The 21,205-nt window shown below is 38.2% G+C and overlaps 2 protein-coding genes across 18 annotated transcripts in view; both read right to left on the bottom strand.

Moving 5' to 3' along the window:
• The window catches only part of LOC309664158 (uncharacterized protein), a 28,593-nt gene extending 10,260 nt beyond the window's left edge, over positions 1–18,333 (bottom strand). Inside the window, exons 1-3 of one of the 7 annotated variants that reach the window (XM_082469197.1) lie at positions 4,412–5,464; positions 3,324–3,385; positions 2,502–2,560 (exon numbers count right to left, since the gene is read on the bottom strand). In XM_082469197.1, coding sequence (XP_082325323.1) covers positions 2,502–2,516 — 15 coding nt within the window. In that variant the 5' untranslated portion in view covers positions 2,517–2,560; positions 3,324–3,385; positions 4,412–5,464. Of the gene's footprint in view, positions 1–2,501; positions 2,561–3,323; positions 3,386–4,292; positions 5,465–18,200 lie in introns of those variants that run through there. The other 6 variants (XM_082469196.1, XM_082469195.1, XM_082469193.1 and 3 more) reach the window with 6 other exon arrangements.
• ZFP37 (ZFP37 zinc finger protein) overlaps positions 5,475–21,205 on the bottom strand; it is a 55,693-nt gene continuing 39,962 nt past the window's right edge. For all 11 annotated transcript variants that reach the window (XM_082469173.1, XM_082469169.1, XM_082469171.1 and 8 more), the window contains one exon: positions 5,475–18,337. In XM_082469173.1, the coding sequence (XP_082325299.1) occupies positions 16,827–18,337 (1,511 nt within the window). In that variant the 3' untranslated portion in view covers positions 5,475–16,826. The remainder of the gene's footprint in view (positions 18,338–21,205) is intronic.

The following is a 21,205-nucleotide window of genomic DNA, read 5'->3' as shown; positions in this document are numbered from 1 at the left end:
AGCTATTGGTAATTATAAATCTGGACTATGACTATGGGAGTTGGTGGCTGAATAAAAGAAATGAGGAGATGCACTAGTACCAATGGTACTGTGACATTGTGATTTATAATAAAGTATATTTGGTCCTTATCCTGTTCCTGGCACAGAGCTCCTAAAAACCCTTGAATTTTCTGTGAGGAGTGGGATAAAGGTATCTTTTGTTATGTTAATGAGGTATGTTTGGAAAGCACCTAAGTATGGGGGCTAGTTGCCAGGGAAGCCAACTGTGAATAGAGGGTGCTTTTTTTTTTTAGCCCCACTCCCTGATTTCTAGGGAGGGGAGCAGGGCTAGAGGTTGAACAAATCACCAATGGCCAATGATAATCAATCACGCCTACATAATGAAGCCTCCATAAAGACCCAAGAGGAAAGGGTTCAGAAAACTTCCAGGGTGGTGGACCAGAATGCTTCCATGTGTCACATGCTGGTCCCCAAGCTCCTTTGTTCGGGACCTATGTATCTCTTCATCTGGCTCTTGATTCATATCCTTTAATATCCTTTATAACAAACTGGTAATCTAGTGAGTAAACTGGTTTCCTGGGTCCTGTGAGCCCCTGTAGCAAATAAATCAAAACAAAGGAGGGGGTGGTGGGAACCTCTGATTTACAGCCAGTGGGTCAGAAGCACAGATAATAATCTGGACTTGCAACTAGCATCCGAGGTGGAGGGCAGCCTTGTGGAACTAAGCTTGTAACCTGTAGGATCTGATGCTTTCTCCAAGTAGGTAGTGTCAAAATTAAGTTAAATGGTAGGACACCCAGCTGGTGTTGGAAGACTGCTTGGTGGTATGGAAAAACCCACATATTGAAACTGGGTACAGAATTATAGATACAAAACCCAGTAGTCCTCACAGATATAGAGAACAAATTAGTGGTTACCAGTGGGAAGAGGGGAAGGGCAATATAGGGGTAGGGGACTAAGAGGTACAAACTATTAGGTATAAAATAAGCTACAAGGATGTATTGTACAACACAGGGAATATAGCAAATATTTTATAATAACTATAAATGGAGTATAACCTTTAAAAATTGTGAATCACTATATTGTAAACCTGTAACTTATACAGTACTGTACAGCAACTATACTTCAATGAAAAAAAGAAAAAAAAACAGTAATCCCCAAACTTTTAAAATCAGAAACCATGATATTGTGATATGATAAGAAATATACATTTTAGTCTTCTCCCTGGCTCTTGGTCACAGCTCCTAAAACTTCTGTAATTTCCTAAGCAATAAAGGTACCAGGAGCATCTTTTGTTCTAATATTTGATCTTTGACTCTGATTTTTTGACAGAGCTCCTAAAATTTTTGGAATCTCCTGGTTGACAGGAGCATATTTCGTTCTAAAGAGGCGAATCTTGGTGAGACATTTTTCAGTTAAAAAAAAAAAAAGCACACACATCAATAATATACACCTTTAAAAAAACCCATAGGTTATATGTAAGTAACTCAATACTGAGATATTATGATCATAAAAAGATATATAAGTAGAATTTCTCATCTTTTCTCTCCATATCCCAGGGGATCATCTTGCACATCTCCTAAGGAATGCATGCTCCCCACTTTGAACACTACTATGCTGAAGCTATATGCTACACAGTGGGAATAAACCAATGCAACATTATAGGTAAAAATCAAACAATATATACCTTCAAATAAAAACATTTAAAACTATATGACAATCACAACCACTAAGATGCTGGCTAGTAGCTGAGTGATAAACCAACAGAAATTAGCAAATTCACTTGATCTCCACTATCCACCAAGCATGCTCACTTGATACACACTTCGAGGTTCTCAATCTATTGCATTTTAAAGGAAAAATATCTGATTATTTATTGGTCAAAAACTGCAAATTAAAATTATTTTAAATTTAATAAAATTAAAATTAGTATTACCTTTAATGACATGAATCCCCTGGACTAATTTTACAAACTCCCAGAAATGCTGCTCCCAAAATTATAGATTTTATTCATGGATCAAGCCAGACTGTTTGACAGCTGTGTACTTGGCCCTCTGATTTTACTGCCTAGAAACTGAATTCTGCCTTGTTATTATGCCCTATACTTATTTGGAGAACTGGTTTAAGAAACAGCCAGGGAGAAAACTGCTATGGAATTTATCATGTGTTGGTAAATGTCAAGGACACTGACTACTACATCATATGCATGCAGTCCCATCAGGAGAATAACTTCAAACCTAAATGCAAAAAAAATCTTTACTTTCTTCAAGAAATTATCACATTTAATGTACAATGTAAATCATATAATTGCAGATGGTATGCTCAACTTTAACTCTGAAAGATCCTACAACTTGTATGACTATGTTCCAAGTTTCCTTGGTCAGATCTTCTATTTTATTTTCCCTGATCTCTATTTCCATTTTTTCAGTTAATTGAATTAATTCTTTTAAACTGCCTCAAATACAGTGGAAAACAAAACGGGGTATAAATAGCTCACTTACCTGAGACTTGCTCATTTTCTGTTGCTCTTCAGAAGCAGTAGATATCTGTACAGACAGAGCTGGGATGAGCAGGGAGGGGAAAAAGAAGATAGCTTTGAGAGTCTGAGCCTGCTCTGTGATTCCCACAACCATGAGCCTATAAACTCCTATGATCAACTACATAAAAGACTACCCTTTAGAGACTGCTCCTTTCAAAGATTCAGAGAGACCACAAAGAATTACACCATGATAACATCAATCTACTAATTTACAGTTCTGAAAGGATCAGGACATGATGTTTTTCCTTTGCGGATGTGAATATTTGTATTCCATTATATGTTTAGAAAGTTTTTCCTCCTTTGACTCTACAAATCTACTATTAAATATTTATTCTAAAAAGAAATAGGCATGGATATACACAAAGATGTATCTGCAAGAATATTCATCACAATGCTGCTTTATCACCTAAAAAGTAGAAACCACTTAGATGTCTGACGATAGGGATTGGTTAAATCAATTACTGAAAAAACAGAATACTACACAGTCATTAAAAATGTCTTATAAAAGTATTTACATACCTGGAAAATTTTTTTCTTGTTGAATTACAAAGCAAGAAAAATAAGTCATAAAACAATAAACATGTTGAAAAGAAATATATTTGCAAGAAAAAAGTGACTAAAATGAAATACATCAAAATGTTATGGTTATCTTTGGGTGGCAGGATTAGAAGTGATTTCTATTAAGTTGCGTTTAGCATTTTCAGTTTCCAATTTTTCGAGAATAAAGTTATATTATTTTTGAAACAAAATTGATAGTTATTTTTAGCAGCTATTGTCCTATGACCTCTTAATCCAAGATCATATCAAGCAAGTTCTAAAGGGCACAATTCACTAGAGGGAGTTTGCCTGAAAGAAAATAATAAGGATTTCTGGATTTTTATTATGCCTACCTGGATGAAGAGTGATGTCATTTATAATGATGTAGAATATAGTAGGACGAGTAGGTAAAGTATGAAGAAGGAAGATAACTATTTTGATCATGCTAAGATTGAAGCGTCTGTGAGTAAACCTCACAGAGATGTGTAGGAGAGAGCTGGCTACTGTGAATCTGGAGCTTGTTAGAAAAGTCTGGACTGGAGCTATAGATTGTAAAGTCATGACTTTAAGGGTGGAAACTGATACAATGAGTGTGGTTAAAATTGTCCAGGGACAGCGCATAGATTGAAGGACAGGGAGAAGGCAAAGGAGCTGTGAGAGAGTGTTTCTGAGTAAAGGCTTTGGCTTGAAGTACTTGACTAGTTACAAGATTAGTAGCAGAGAATATAAACTGCCTGAAGTCTGTTTAGGAGATAGATCCAAGGATGGAAACAGAACCTCTGGGGGAAGGATGGGAACTCTCCCCCATCCTCAACATCCTTGCTGGCATAAACCCACACAAGGAAACCCAGCACATAATGATACGTGCAGAGCGCAGCCTGGATGCAAGCTGTTAAAATTTAAGCTGCAGCCCCAATCACTGACCACGAGCCGCCTGCTCCCTAAGCTATCACAGAGGCGCCCCGCAGGTGCACTACAGCCTCCACTCACTGACCCTAAATAACCCTAAGGGAGGGATACCCCCCTTCAGGGCCCCAACCATTGACTTCTGTCACTCCAACCCATGACCCTGAAAGACCCAGAATCACTCACACAGGCAGGGCCAATCACTAGCCCCACAAACCCCACAGTAAGCCTCGACCCTCCTCAGAGTCCACTACCAGCAGCACCACTGGGCGGCAATCACTATCTTAGGCAAGCCCCCTTAATGACTAACCACGACAGGACCAGAATATACGGACCGCTACAAACACTCAATTGCTGGTCAAACATGACGCCCTTACTCCCAACACCGCAGTCAGTGACTGAAACCTTTCTGAGAACCGGACTCCTCACCTTCCCGCCTCTCCTGCCTGGCCCTTAGCTGAAAGCTACAACCCGCCCCTTACAACGCCGGGGCTACTGGACTCTCTGCGCTATCGCGGAAGGTGGCACGGCCCATGACTTGCCTTTATCGCGAGACTTCCCCGGTTGTTAGTCTCCCTTAGCCAGGGGGTTAACATGGCCGCGCCCACTGAGCAAAAAGTGGGACAGACTGGGAGGCGCCATATTTCGAGTAGGTGTTGGTGCCGTACAGCAGAAAATTCTCAGAGCGAAGTAGGTGAGAACTGGAATACGGGAGCTACAGAAAAGGTGTACAGGAACAATGAAGGAGCAGAGACATAAACTAGGAAAGAATTCCAGGTATAGGAGGATGGAACCTATTCAGCTAAGACGTGTAGAAAATGGAAACACAGCAGGAGGGTGCAAAGCAAAGATGGGGAAGTGGAACAGCAAAGCAGGGGAAGCCCCTCCTGTTAAGGCGATGAGAAGTCTCTGAGGGCTTAAGTTGTTTGATCTATATAACTTTGCCTCACTTTGACAATCTGAGATATGGTAATAATAACAGTAAATGTTTATTGAGCATTTATTGTATGTTTACTAAAGTAGGTTTTCATTGAGTTTTAACTGAGGTGGAGAAGTTAGAGTGGTGCAGTGTTCTCCCCCGGAGACAGCCCTGGGAGAGGGAAAGTCAGGTTGCCTTTCATCTAGCAAACTCCTGATAATCATCCTGAAAAATGAAATTCAGATGTCTTCTCCCAGGGGCACTTTCCCTGATTGGGATGGGAAGACTCTGCCCCTGCTAGAGACACATCAGATAGCAGCAGAGGGAAAGTGTTTGGGGTTAAACTCTGAAGGATAATTCAGCACTCCTGGGTTCTCCTCTCAATCTGGTCTTGAACTTGCTCTGTGGCCTTGGGTCAGCCACTTTCCCTTAGTCCTTTCTATGTTGTAAAGTAGCGGAAGGTTGTGAAATACTCATTTGGGTATTTCAATGTTTGCTGACCTAAGGAAGAAAGCTACAGCGTCAGTGTCAGTGAAAAACACTTTAGAATCTACAGTTTTGTCTTTTTTAAGATTTTTTTGATGTGGACCATTTTTAGAGTCTTTATTGAATTTGTTATGATATTGCTACTGTTTTATGTTTTGGCTTTTTGGCTGCGAGGCATGTGGGATCTTAGCTCCCCGACGAGGGATCGAACCTGCACCCCCTGCACTGGAAGGAGAAGTCTTAACCACTGGTCTGCCAGGGAAGTCCCAGAATCTACAGTTTTAAAATAATAAATACCATATAATGTTATTACTGTTAAATTAATTAAACAAGGAGGCCATTAGACTGAGATGATTCTAATGCCTTAGCAGCCTTCATAAGCAAACAAAAACCTAAGCCTGTCAATGGCTCGACGTTAAGAAATCAAAAACTAAGGACAACCAATCACAAACAGCCAACAAGCTTTCCCAAATAAGGGGAACTACAAATAAGGCAACTGCTTAAACTACCAGCAATCAAATAATTTCCTTGCTTTGCTTCTGTCTTCTCTGTAAAAGTCTTGCCCCCTAGCTCCTGCCAGTGGAGTACTTCTAACCACCTCTGGTTTGGTGCTGCCCAATTCAAATCACTTTTTGCTCAAACTCTTAAAAATTTTAATATGCCTTAGTATACCTTTTTACATTACTACAGAATAGCCAGCCCTAACTAATGCTTAAAGACACTGGAGATTAATTCTCAAGGGTCACTCAGCTCTTTAAAATCAGATACAGTGTACTTCATGCTTCTGGAATATCCTTCCCAACCATATGCCAGGAGAACTACTACTCATGCTTCAAAGCTGGGCTCCAACATCCTCTTCTCTCTAGGTTTTTCCAGATCCCCCAGGCATCTGTTCCTTTTTATGGGCACAGCTGAACATGCCTTCCTCTGTCATAGCCATATTGTTGTCAAGTATTTCCAATACTTGTGTCTTTCTCCCCTTTGGTCTGACAGCTACTCAGGGCGAGACTGTGTCAGAATCAGCTTAGCTCCCCTGATTTGTTAGATATATATTTATGTCTCCCAGCTCTTTCTCCATAATGTAAAGCTCATGCCTTCCTTCAGTCACACACATTTATTATTGCCATGCTTGATGATGCAAGGGAGGAGCTCAGTCTGGTAATGCCAGTGCAGTGTGATCAGTGTTCCGACAGGGGCATGATGTGTGCTGCGGGAGCACAGAAAGAAGGGGCTGACTGTCAGGGACTGGGTGGTAGTGATGGGGGTGTGAGAAGGGCTCTCGGGAAGGCTTAGGACATGATTTTAAAAACTGAGTCTCAGAAGAGGAGCAGGAATTTGTCAGGAAAACAGAGTGAAGAAGGGATTTCTCAACAGAATAGCAGGTATAATAAACCACTTCTCACATCCCTGGATCTGACATCCTGATCGTACCTCCACATCTTGATTCAGGTGACTCTCTCCACTGGGAATGGCCACACACTCCTGTTTTGGGGGGAAATTCCTTGCCAAGGATCAGGGGAATCTCCTTTGCCTTATGAGGCCCTAAAGTAACTGTTCTTTTACATGTATAATCTAATTCAGGGATCCGCAATCTACAGCCCGTGGGCAAATCTGGCCTGCTGTCTGTTTTAATAAATAAAGTTTTATTGGCCATGCTCACTCATTTACATATTGTCTATGATTGTTTTTGTGTTATAACAGCAGAGTTGAGGAGTCGTGACAGAAACCATTTGGCCCCCCCAAATCTAAAATATTTATCAACATTATCTATCCCTTTACAGAAGAAAGTTGCTGACCTCTGATCTAATTTAATGCTGAGGGGGAAAACCATTATTATCCCTGTTTTACAGAGGAGGAATTTCAGGCACCAAAAGGTCACACAGCTTGTTAGCGGTGCAGCCAAGATATCATGATATATAGGAGATATATATAGATATATAGATATGTATGGAGAAGTATATCTGAGCAGAGCAAGGGATGGATTATGATAGACATAGAGTTGCATATCCAGGTTCTTCTGCAAGTAAGGTCTTACTGCTCAGCTGTGGGGAGTACAATTAGAAGACAATTTCTAGCTGTCAGCTACTTAAAGGTGGGCCTCAGCTACAGAGAGCTGCCTCACCCAAGGTCATGCCCTTTGCAGGGAAGACTGCATCTGGTGAATGAGCAAGGTTGGGGTCAGGGTATGAAGACCCAATACAGGACACTTGGAAGAGAAAAACACTCACCCCAGAGCTCCTCACCAGGTTGGCTTTTTTGGGCCTACAATGTATTTAAACTTCTTCCTTTGCCTAATCCTGCTTCTCCCCCTTCCTTCCATGGGTATTGATCTTTAAGAAACATCTGAAACTTCAACTCTTTCTCAGAATCTGTCTCCAGAGATCCCAACCACAATTGTATTGTGGTCAGAGAACAAACTCTGCATGATTTCAATTGTTTTAAGTGTATCAAGACTGGTGGTGTGGCCCAGCATTTTTCTATCTTTGTGTACATACCATGTGCACTTGAAAACACTGTATATTCTACAGTTGTAGAGCTAATGTTCTAGAAATATCAAGGTTTTTCATAGTGCTCTTCAGGTAGTCTATATCTTCACTAATTTTTTCTGTCTAGTTTGTTCTATCAATTGCCTAGAGGGGGATGTGAAAATCTTCAATTACGACTGTGGAATATTGATATCTCTGTTTAATTCTTTCAATTTCTGCTACATATACAGGCATACCTCATTTTATTGCGCTTTGCAGAAAAAAATGTCTTTTACAAATTGAAGGTTTGGGGCAACCTTGCATTGAGCTAGTCTCTCAGTGCCATTTTTCTAACAGCATTTGCTCACTTTGTGTCTCTGTGTCACATTTTGGGAATTCTCACAATATTTCAAACTTTGTCATTATTATTATATTTGTTGTGGTGATCTGTAATCAGTGATCTTTGATGTTATCACTGTAATTGTTTGGGGGTGCCACGAACGTTGCTGTCTTATTTTCGGAAACTGCCACAGCCATCCCAGCCTTCAGCAGCCACCACCCTGATCAGTCAGCAGCCATCAGCATCGAGGCAAGACCCTCCACCAGCAAAAAGATTACAGCTCACTGAAGGACCAGATGATGGTTAGCATTTTTTAGTAATAAAGTATTTTTAAAATTAAGGTATGTACATTTTTTTAGACATAATGCTATTGCACACCATAGGCTACAGTACGGTGTAAATATGATTTATATATGCACTGGGAAACTACAAAATTCATGTGACTTGTTTTATTGTGATACTCACTTTATTGTGGTGGTCTGGAACCGAATCTGCAATAACTCTGAAGTATGACTGTACTTTGGAACTCTTTTAGGTGCATAGACATTTATGTATGTTACGTATTCCTGATGAATTGATCCTTTTATCTTTTTTAATTGGCCTTCTTTATGTCTGATAACACTCTATCAAGAAGTCTGTTTTGATTAAAAAATGGGCAGAAGACCTGAACAGGCAGAAGGTATTTTTCCAAAGAAGACATACAGATGGGCAACACACACATGAAAAGATGCTCGACATCGCTAATCAGAGAAATGCAAATCAAAACCACAATGAGATTTCACCTCACACCTGTCAGAACGGCTATCATCAAAAATACCACAAATAGGGCTTCCCTGGTAGCGCAGTGGTTAAGAATCTGCCTGCCAATGCAGGGGACACGGGTTCGAGACCTGGTCTGGGAAGATCCCACATGCTGCGGAGCAACTAAGCCCGTGAGACACAACTACTGAGCCTGCGCATCTGGAGCCTGTGCTCCGCAATGGCGGAGGCCACGACAGTGAGAGGCCCGTGCACCGCGATGAAGAGTGGCCCCCGCTCGCCACAACTGGAGAAAGCCCTCGCACAGAATTGAAGACCCAACACAGCCAAAAATTAATTAATTAATTAATTAATTTTTAAAAAAAGAATGATTAAAAAAAAATACCACAAATAACAAATATTGGAGAGGATGTGGAGAAAAGGCAACCCTAGTGCACTGTTTGTGGGAATGTAAATTGGTGCAGCCACTGTGGAAAACAGTATGGAAGTTCCTCAAAAAACTAAAAATAGAGCTACCATATAACCCAGCAATTCCACTCCTGGGTATATATCTGAAGAAAACAGAAACACTAATTTGAAAAGATACACTCACCCCAATGTTCACAGCAGCATTATTTACAATAGCCAAGATATGGAAGCAACCTAAGTATCTATCAACAGATAAATGAATAAAGAAGATGTGGTACATATGTACAATGGAATACTCCTCAGCCATAAAAAATGAATGAAATTTTGTCACTTGCAACAACATGGATGGACTTGGAAGGTATCATGCTTAGTGAATTAAGTCAGAGACAGAAAGACAAATACTGTATGTTATCATTTACATATGTAATCTAAACAATAAAACTAATAAATATAAAAAAAAGAAACAGATTCACAGACACAGAAAACAAACCACTGGTTACCCATGGGGAGGGGGAAGGAGGAAGGGGGAAGGGGAAAGATAGGGGTAGGGGATTAAGAGGTACAAACTACTATGTATAAAATAAATAAGCTACAAGGATATATTGTACAGCACAGGGAATATAGCCAATATTTTATAATAACTATAAATGGAGTATAATCTTTAAAAATTCTGAATCACTATGCTGTACATGTGACATTTATATAATATTGTAAATCAACTATACCTCTACTTTATTTATTTTTTAAAATTAATTTTATTTATTTATTTTTTTGGCTGTGCCACGCATCTGATGGGATTTTAGTTCCCTGATCAGGGATCGAACCTGGGCTCTCGGCCATGAGAGCTGGGAGTCCTAACCATTGGACCGTCAGGGGATTCCCTATACCTCAATTTTAAAAAGTTAAAAAGCTAAAAAAAAAAAAAAAAAAAGAGAGAGAAGTCTATTTTGTCTGCTATTAATATAGCCATTCCAGGCTTTGTATGCTTACTATTTTTATGATATATCATTTTCAATCCATTTAATTTTAACTTACCTGTGACTTTTTAAAGTTTGGATCTTGTAGATAACATAAAACTGGGTCTTGCTTTTTTTTCTCCATTATGTAAAGCTCTGCCTTTTAATTGAAGCTTTTAGTCCATTAACTTTTTAATTTTTATTGGGGTATAATTGATTTACAATTTAGTCTCAGAGGTACAGCAAAATGAATCTGTTATACATATGCGCATATCCACTCTTTTTTAGAGTCTTTTCCCATATAGGCAATTACAGTGTAAGTTCCCTGTGCTATACAGCAGGTCCTTATTAGTTACCTATTTTATATATGGTAGTGTGTATGTGTCAATCCCAATCATCCAATATATAGTCCGTTAACTTTTAATGTAATTATTGCTATGGTTGGATTTAGATCCACCATATTATTTGTATTGTTTGTCCCCTTTGATTTTGTTCCTGTGTACCCCCTTTCCTGCTTCCATTAGGAATTTTAAATACTTATTAGAGGTTCATTTAACTTTATCTGTTGTGTTTCTGGCTATACTTCTTTGCTTTACTCTTTAATGGTTTCTCTAGATATTGCTCTATACATCCTTGACTTTCATTCTACTTTCAATTGCTATTATTTATAGCACATAAAATTTAGAAACTCTCTACAATATAGGTCCACCCCCCCTTTCTTTATGCTAGAGTTGTTATATGTACTGCATCTAAATACCTTACAATCCACATAAGGCAATGTTATAAGTTTTGTTTTAAACAATCCTAAGTATTTTAAAGAAATTAACAAGTTAGAATAGTCTTTTACATTTACCTATGTATTTACCATTTCTGATACTCTTTAATGCTTCCTGAAGAGCTGAGTTTCCATCTGGTATTATTTCCCTTCAACCCAAAGAACTTTATGGTCGTTGGGGATAAATTCTCTTAATTCATTTATCTAAAATGTCATTATTTCACCTCCATTCTTTTTTCTGTTTTTGTCAAAATTCATTTTTATTAATAGAAAATAAACACTTATTCCAGTTGTTATACTTGAAGTTGCTAATAAAAAAAAAGAATTTAAAATCACCACTTAATAATCCTGTTTTAACTAAGACAATGAAACTGTGGCTTAAAAAAAAAAACTATTCAGCACCATTTGCTCCACCTCCATTCTTAAAGGATATTTTTGCTGGATATAGAATTTGAGGTTGAGGTTGAAGGTTTTTTTGTTTTCTACAGCATTTTTAAGGATACCAATCCACTGTCTTCTGGCCTCCACAGTTTTTGATGATAAGTCACCAATCATTAAGATTGTTTTTATCAAATATGTGTCACTTTTTCCCCTGGATTTCAAGATTTTCTTTCTTTCTTTCTTTCTTTAAAGATATTGATTTGGAACATGCTCTTGCTTTTTAAAAAATATTTATTTATTTATTTATTTTGGCTGCGCTGGGTCTTAGTTGCAGCATGCAGGCTTCTTAGTTGCGGCATGTGGGCTTCTTTGTTGCGGCATGCAGACTTTTAGTTGCGGCATGCATGCAGGATCTAGTTCCCCGACCAGGGATCAAATCTGGGCCCCCTGCATTGGGAGCGTGGAGTCTTGGGACCACCAGGGAAGTTCCAAGATTTTATTTCTATCTTTAAGTCATAGAGCTTGTCTAGGAAGTACCTAATCATGGTTTTCTTAATTTTCATCCTGCTTGGAGTTTGCTGAGATTCTCAAATCAGTACATTTATGTCATTTACCAAACTTGGGGAAATATCAGCCATTATATCCTCAAATATTTTGTATGTCCCATTCTCTCCTCACTCTCCTTTTGGGACTTCATCTACATATATGCAAGACATGTTTTTTTGTCCCACAGGTCACCGGTTAATGTCTTTTCATCATTTTTCTCTCATTTGTTTGATCATTTCTACTGATCTATTTCAAGTCAATGACTCTTCCCCCTGTAATTTACATTTGGCAAACTTATCCTGTGAATTTTAAATTTCAGACGTATTTTTCAGTTCAAGAATTTTATTTTGGTTTTTCTTTGTAGTTTCTATTTCTTCTCTGAGTTAAAAATCTTCACATTCATTTTGAGCATATTTTATTTCATTAAGCATAGTTATAATAGCTACATTAATATCTTCATCAGCTTATTCCAATATCTGGGTTGGTTGTCTGTTTTCTTGAAATGGGGTCACATTTTCCTAATTCTTTGAATGTCAAGTAAGTTTGTCTTGTATCCTGGATATCATGAATGATAAGTTGTGGCAATTCTGGATTCCATTATATTTCTTGGAGGAGTGTTAATGTTTTTGTTCTATCAAGTAATTAACATCATTGAACTCAGACTTTAATTTCTGTCACTGAGGGAGCAGCACAAATGAAAGCTCAGTTCAAAAGACAAAGGATTAGGAGTTGTGCCATACCTGCATGATTCAGGGGTCAGCCAGAGACTTGTGCAGACTTTATTCACATAATTTGGGTTCCCCCCCTTTGAGTCTCTCTTTTCTGGGATTCTCCCCTCATTTTCCAGTAGCTGTGGTTGCTATGAACTCAGTCTTGTGGTTTTTCATGTTAAAAAAACCTGCATGTTTTCTCTCAAATTATCTCTCTCTACCACACCAACTTCTATCTTATGAGGGTGTCATACCTTATTTAATCAATTAATTGGCAACTTATGTTTTATCTAACTTCTCTGTGTTCTGTGATAATTATAGTACACCCTGATTGTGTTTCATAGAAGAGATTCCTGGAAGTAGGAGTGCAAAATATTTTCAGGCTTTGATGTATACTGTCAGATTTACATTTAAATCGGTTGTACAAACTTGACTACCAAAAGCAGTGTATGAGCAATCTTGTTTCTACCTCTCTTGCAAACCTGATTATTTTTTAAATCTTCATTTAATAGAAAAATTTCTTACTTTTTCCTCTTCTGTATGTCAGAGGAGTTCAGCATCTTTCTGTCTCTTCCCACACTCTCAGATTCTAAAAAATGTATGCCTGGAACGCTCTTCCATCATATATACATGACTTGTTTTCATATTCGTCAAGATTGTGTCACCACTAAGTAAGCTTGAGCTTGTACCACCACTACCACCATATTTAAAACTGCATTCTCTTACAACTGCATTTCCCTTCCCTGTTTTGTTTTTTGCCATACCACTTATCACCCTCTGTCATACTCTCTATTTTAATTACAGTTGACTCTTGAACAACACAGGTTGAACTGTGTGGGTCCAGTTATACATGGATTTTTTTCAATAAATATATATAGTACTACATCATCCATGGTTGGTTGAATCCTTGGATATGGAACCACAGATTTGGAGGGCCGACTATGGGACGTAAGCATTTGCAGATCTTGGTATCTGTGGCTGGTCCTGGAACCAGTCCCCTGTGGATACCGAGGGACAACTATATTTAGATTTACTGCCTGTCTCCCACTCTAGAATTAAGCTCTCTGAGGACAAGATTTCTTTTCTTCTTGTTTTGTTGACTGCTATATCTCTAAGACTTAGAATAGTGCCCAGCATATAGTAGATGATAAATATTTCTTGAATAAAGAAATGTTTTAAAACTGTTAATAATTAATTTTATGGATATATGCCTCCTCATCTTCTTTATATTGAAGAAATGTCTCAGGAACATTTTAAAATATTTTTAAATTTTACTTAAACAATTATTCAGATTAGTGATTCTCAAAGTGTGGTCCCCAGACCAGTAGCATCAGCATCTTCTGGGAACTTATTTAAAATGCAAATTCTCAGGCCCCATCACAGACCTACTGAGTCAGAAACTTTGTGGGTGAGGCCCATTTCTAAAGTCCATGTTTTAAGAAGCCCTCCAGGCCACTGTGATGCATGCCCAAGCTTGTGTATCATTGATTTAGACTCACATCTGTATGTCTATTTTCTTTCATTGTTCACTTCTAATTATTTTTAGACATCATTTCCTATTCATTGATACTAAATTTTAATTCATTTTTTACTGCACAGGATGACTTTCAGCATTCATTTTTACTGTTCAGGTATACCTATATTTTTGACTGTCCCAGGAGTGGCACTACCATGGGTTCTCCAAGAGGTGTAGGAAATTTCTAGCCATGTGTGCAACTGTTTTATTCTTCTACAAAGTGCAGATTTTCTACAGCTCTGGACAGTGATGATTCATTCTGTGCATAGTGCTAGATTTTCACCTGGTAATAAATTACTGATGGAAACGGCTTTCACATTTCATTTTCTTCCCCGACAGTAAATAAGTTACTTGGTAATGAGAGCATAATATCCGTGAGTTAGTCTTTCAATACATGTATGTGCACACGTGCACACACACATGCACACGTTCCATTCTAAATATTCATACTTTTTAATTCTCCAAAATGAGGTCAAGAAGGCAGGCATTGGAATAGGAAATATTTGCAAAGATGGCATTTAATCACATACGGTTGAGGGTCCATAATTATGCTAGGCTAGTATCTAGGTGAAATATTTATTGAGAAGTATTGACCATGACTAGACAAGTCTTTCCTACCAACTTATATGTTTATTCTGAGGAATAAATCAGGTAATGCAGTGAATGTGCTGTGAAAAATGTAAAAGGTGACATACGTATCAAATATTATTATTATCTTATATTACAAAACCATTTTTGTCCTTATGTTACTGTTTTTAGTGTAAAAACTTAAATTTTAGAACAGTTCAGCTGTATTTTTTAATCTATGACTCATGAGTAAAAATAGGAAAGTAGGTTTCCTGTGCAAACCCAAATTGATTAACAGTATCTTCTGGAATGCATGCTTAAGAATGATTCTGAGGCCGAGTCTAGATTCACTCAGAAAGAGTGCAGTGATACATTAACAAGGTCTGCTATTGGGCAAGAACATAGTGCCACTTGTTGCAATACATTTTTTTTTCCAAACCATTAACTTTTTGGAATATACCCATGGCTTGTTTTTTTTTCTTAAAGTATTTGTTTTTTATTTATTTATTTATGGCTGTGTTGGGTCTTCGTTTCTGTGTGAGGGCTTTCTCTAGTTGTGGCAAGCGGGGGCCACTCTTCATCGCTGTGTGCGGGCCTCTCACTATCGCGGCCTCTCTTGTTGCGGAGCACAGGCTCCAGACGCACAGGCTCAGTAATTGTGGCTCATGGGCCCTGCTGCTCCGCGGCACGTGGGATCTTCCCAGACCAGGGCTCGAACCCGTGTCCCCTGCATTGGCAGGCAGACTCTCAACCACTGCGCCACCAGGGAAGCCCCTGTTGCAATACCTTTGAAATCCCAGATTGAGGTATCTGCGTATAAGCACTTTGAATATGAGATAAAATGGAGTGATTGTGCAGAAAATCACTTTCATTCAGCTGCAATCACAGTTCATCTTCAGTCTTTAAAAATATGATGAATAAAAGAAACACAGTGCTGAGTTATAGTTGTAATTCATTATTTTAATGAAAGAACATGTTTGATAGGAAAAGCCTTTGTGAATTCAATATCAAATTTAATACCATATCCTCATTCATGAATAAGCATAGAAACTCTTACTTTGTCAAATAACATCGTGGAGTGGGTTCAGTGAAAATTTTCATTAGTATTCATTTATACATATTAAAAGGATTTTAATTGTGAAAATAATATATGTACATGAGTTAAAAATTTAAAGAGTATACAATAAAAAGGAGGTCTCCCTCCCATCCCAGACCCCATTCCTGTACTCCTGTGCCCAATGGCAACCACTAAGTTTCTTTTGTATTTTTTCAAACCAATCTACTCACATATAAATATACGTATATATACACACATACATACATACATACACACAGACAGACAGGAAAACACACACACCCTTTTGTACACAAGTGGGAACAAACTATATATGCAGTTGAGCAACCTGCTTTTTTCACTCAACAATATATCTTGGATAGCATTCCCTACCAGCACCTGTGTGTTCTCAGCTGATTTCCTTCATTTTCTCTTAATTTTGTGTTAACATTTTTTTTAACATAGATAATAACCCTTTTATAAAGTTTTCTGCTGACGCAGAGACTAGCAAAGACATTAAGAAAGAGCTGCATGATAGCATCAAAGATGAAACTCATACCAATGGTCACACACATTTATACATGGCAATAAACAGATATGCAAATTCAATTCTCGTATGTGGTGCTTAAGTACACAACACTCAAGCAACTCAGGAATTGTCAGAAAATGTAATTTGTTTCTCTAGTGCTCTGATTATTCAATTATTAACAATTTTAAAAGCTTTATATTCAATCTGAATATATAGATCATTTATAGTAATTATTTTTAAAACAATATTTTATCTAAAAGGTTTAGTATCAGGTTTAAACTCTCCATCCATTTCTTCCATGTGATGATTCATTTTCAAATTCTCTCATGTGTAACGAGGTGTGACTTCTTGTTAAAAGCTTTCTAACATTCTTTAAAGTTAGAATACTTCTAAGGTTAAATAAAACCTTTAGTTCAGACTTCCCCCACTAATTTCACTCATGAGATTTCTCTTCTGAATGAGTTTTCATATGTTTAGTAAGGGATGCATTTTGTTTGAAGGCTTTTCCACATTCATTACATTCATACGGTTTCTCTCCAGTGTGGGATCTCTGATGTATAACAAGTTGTGACTTTGCATTGAACGCTTTTCCACATTCATTACATTCATAGGGTTTCTCCCCAGTATGAGTTCTCTGATGTACAATGAGGTGTGACTTTTGGGTAAAGGCTTTCCCACATTCATTACATTCATAGGGCTTCTCCCCAGTATGAACTCTCTGATGTTGAGTAAGACCTTCAATTTGCTTGAAAGCCTTCCCACATTGATTGCATTCAAAAGGACTCTCACCTGTATGAGTTCTCATATGGTAAGTAAGAGATGAGCTATGTCCAAAGGCTTTTCCACATTCATTACATTTATAGGGTTTCTCTTTAGTATGAGTTCTTTGATGTATAATGAGGTGTGACTTCTTGCTGAAAGCTTTCGCACATTCACTACATTGAAAGGGTTTCTCACCTGTATGAATTCTCATATGTTTAGTAAGGGATGAGCTATACTTAAAGGCTTTTCCACATTCATTACATTCGTATGGTATTTCACCTGTATGAGTTCTCACATGTTCCGTAAGAGATGAGTTATACCTAAAGGACTTTCCACATTCCTTACATTCATAGGGCTTCTCGCCTGTATGAGATCTCACATGTTGAATAAGGTTTGAGCTATGTCTGAAGGTTTTCCCACATTCAGTACATTCATAGGGCTTTTCCCCAGTATGAACTCTCAGATGGTCAGTGAGGGCATGTTTATGACCATGGGCTTTGCCACACTGAATACACTCATATGGTTTTTCTCCAGTGTGAGTTCTCTGGTGTACAACAAGGTGTGATTTTTGGCTAAAGGCTATCCCACATTCATTACATTCATATGGTTTCTCACCTGTATGAATTCTCTGATGGTCAACGAGTCCTTGTTTGTGGCTGAGAACCTTCCCACATTCATTACATTCATATGGTTTCACTTTATTCTGAGTTTTGTCACGCTTAGTAGGAGATGAGCTACAGCTGGATGATTCCTTATGTTTTTCTCCAGTTTGAATTTTGTCCCGTTCAGTATGTTTCTTGCCAGTTTGAGTTTTGTAAGGCCTATTAGATGAGCTATGGTTGGGTAATTTCTCACATTTTTTTCCAGTTTGATTTTTGTCTTTCTTTGTATCAGATAAGCTATGGGTGAATGATTTCGTATGCTCTTTAGCTACATCAGGTTTCTTTTCTACATAATTTCTTACATGACCAGGTAAGTCTAAATTCTTTCCATGTGAATCATATTTAAGAAGCTTTTTTTTTGAAGGAACGTATTTTGTACTCACATTTTTTTTCCCCAATGAACTACATTCATGGCCCTTTTTCTTAGTCAGAGTTGTTTTCTTGAAAGCAACTTCCCCAAGGAGTTTGTTTTGAGATTCCTGGTGGTTCTCTAGCTGGTCATCATCTTGCTGGACTTCTTCTAAAGTGGAATTCAATAAGACATTCTTGTGAATCTTTGCACTCTCATATTTTGGAATACAATTTATAAAGAAATGCCTTGTTGTGGGGCTGAATCTTTATTCAAGCCTAGTATCCTAAAGTGAATGAAATATCAAGTGCAAATGTCCCTGTCTTTTTGGACTTGAGGGGGAAAGTGCTGTAGTAAAAACAGGAAAAGAAAGTTGACAATAGTGGTTAGAAAAGGCTTTGGCTGTTTATAAATATGACCTTGCAACCTGGGATAAAAGATGAAATAAACACAAGGAGCAGTGAATAAAAAACAGATGAAGTTAAAAGCTTGTAATTGTTGTTGACACTTTTTAAAGTCTCTCCTTAGCCCAAGCTGCCCAGCTTTAATAACTGCCAATCCACCAATAGTATTTGGCTCTTACAGCCCATCTATATTCATCCAACTCTCCATAGTCACAGTTGGAGACAGCTGGCTCAAGCCAAGATGTCCAATAAGAGTATGTCTTCTAAAAACTTAGATTCTGGTTAGTCTCCACTGGGTGCTAAATTTAAAAATGATATAAGACAACTACTATAAAGCCACATTTTCCCTATGTAAACAGAAAGTTCATCAGTACAAAGAATAAAGCATACATCCACAGAAAAGCAGAGATGTGAGATCATGTGTCCTCAAAGAGACCATTTGCATAATCCCAGTTCCTAATGGCTTCCCAGTACTGGTTCTAGTCCCCAGCTGAAGTATCACCCCTTAGGTTACAAGAAGCCTTATAATAAATTCCTCCATTTACTTAGGATAGCTCAAGTAAAATTTTGTTATTGCTCCCCAAAGAGCCAAAATAAGAGAAAATAAGGTAAGTCCATCAAAGAGTACTGAACAGCATATAGATGACTGAGGGATTAAGCAGGAAAGGATGTTCCACTGCTACCACCCATGATTAATATAATAATGCAATTCCTGTAGTAAAAAACATCCCACAGTTTCTATGAGTTACCTGATGTTTTTACCATATTATAAAGTTTGATATTGGCAAATAAACTTTACACCATTTGGATTTACAGTGTACACACACACTTGTTTTCCAATAGTTTGCTATGGAGCACACCTTCCTGTCAGGTCACTCTAACTGTCAGTTATAAATTGTAAGCTAATTCCCAACTCTAAGTGATTGCTCACATTCTTTCCTCCACACATTATACAATTACACATTTTGAGATATCTTCTCAATCTATGCTTCCCTTCTCTAAGACCACCACCTACACTGACAGATGTAGGCAGCCATGTTTGTAGTATATGATCCAACTTCTCCTTGAAAACAATTGATCGGACAGTGGTAAACACCAGGCTCCAGCTATTCAACAATTCTCCTAAGAACTTAGAATTGAAACTTGAAGACTTCTGTTAGCTAGATATGGACGTTACATATGTAAAAACCAAAAAATTTAGAAGTTAGGACTACCATTTTGGGGGTGGCCTTTTTCAGCTACGGACATGGAAAAACAGGAAAAGCTTCAGGATAGGAATCAAAGAGATTCAAAGAGAGAAGCAGATACAAGAGTCCCCATGACCTCAGAAAGAAAGAGGTAAAAAGTGAATAGTTGTTTTACTAGTAAAAGAACATTACATGGATAAAGTGAAAACTAAGTTCAAACAGAAAAGAGTTATGGTGTTTGAATATATAGCCGGGAAATACTATTACTTTTATGGAGAACTTTTAAGAGATTAGTTCCCATGGAGTAAATCAATTTTTATAAGTATACATAAAGTAGTGTTATACTTATAGTAGGAAGAATTGGAGTTGCCAGCTGCTTTTTCATTTAGGAAATTTTAAGTGATGCAAGCATCCTGAGAGAAAGATTATAACAAGAACTTTTATGTAGCATGACAAGGCTGCATCTTCCAATGTCCAAGGATGCTGGGGAGGATGGAGGCAAACCTCCTTCTGGGAAGAAAGGGATCAAAACTCAAACCTTTCCCCTTGAGGTGTAACATTATAAGAACCTCTTATTATGATGATTTGGGCTGGTCCCAACTGACATTGGCCAGCTGGGAAAGATATAAAGCACCACAAGAGAAATTTACCATGAGGGAGGGGAGGAGGCTCTGAACTAGTGAACTGGTATAATAATAGGGTAATACTAGGGGAGAGCTGGGTCTGGCAGAGCATGTAATTAAGGCTATAAGCTTGTCCTGAATCTGAGACAGTAACTGACATGAATTTTAAGCTAAAATGACTGTAACTTCAGAAACTGAAGCATGGAGCTCATTAGACCCAGCAAATCAATGGAGGGAATAGAATAGTCCTTCCTTGAAGAAACTTCAAGGACGATAGAAGAACCTGAGCCAAGAATAGAGTCACTGTAGCTATGACAAAGATGTATGTATTAAGTGACTCAGGATTATTTTTCAGTTGTAACACCAAGTATCAGCGAGAAATGTGAAGACAGCCAAAACTGGAGCCACTAATGGATGGATCAAAAACTCTATAAAGGACTTCGCTGGTGGCTGAGTGGTTGAGAATCCGCCTGCCAATGCAAGGGACATGGGTTGGAGCCCTGGTCCGGGAAGATCCCACATGCCGTGGAACAACTAAGCCTGTGCACCGCAACTACTGAGCCTGCGCTCTAGAGCCCGCAAGCCACAACTACTGAGCCCTCATGCCACAACTACTGAAGCCTAGGAGCCTAGAACCTGTGCTCTGCAACAAGAGAGGCCACCGCAATGAGAAGCCTGCGCACAGCAAAGAAGAGTAGCCCCTGCTCACCGCAACTAGAGACAGCCCGCGTGCAATGAAGACCCAACGCAGCCAAAAATAAATAAATAAAATAAAATAAAATAAACAAACAAAAACAAACAAACAAACAAAACTCTATGAAGTCT

The sequence above is a fragment of the Balaenoptera physalus genome (assembly GCF_965194825.1).
Source record: "Balaenoptera physalus genome assembly, chromosome: 7".
Classification (NCBI taxonomy): Eukaryota; Metazoa; Chordata; class Mammalia; order Artiodactyla; family Balaenopteridae; genus Balaenoptera; species Balaenoptera physalus.
This window is presented reverse-complemented; position numbering and strand designations above follow the sequence as displayed.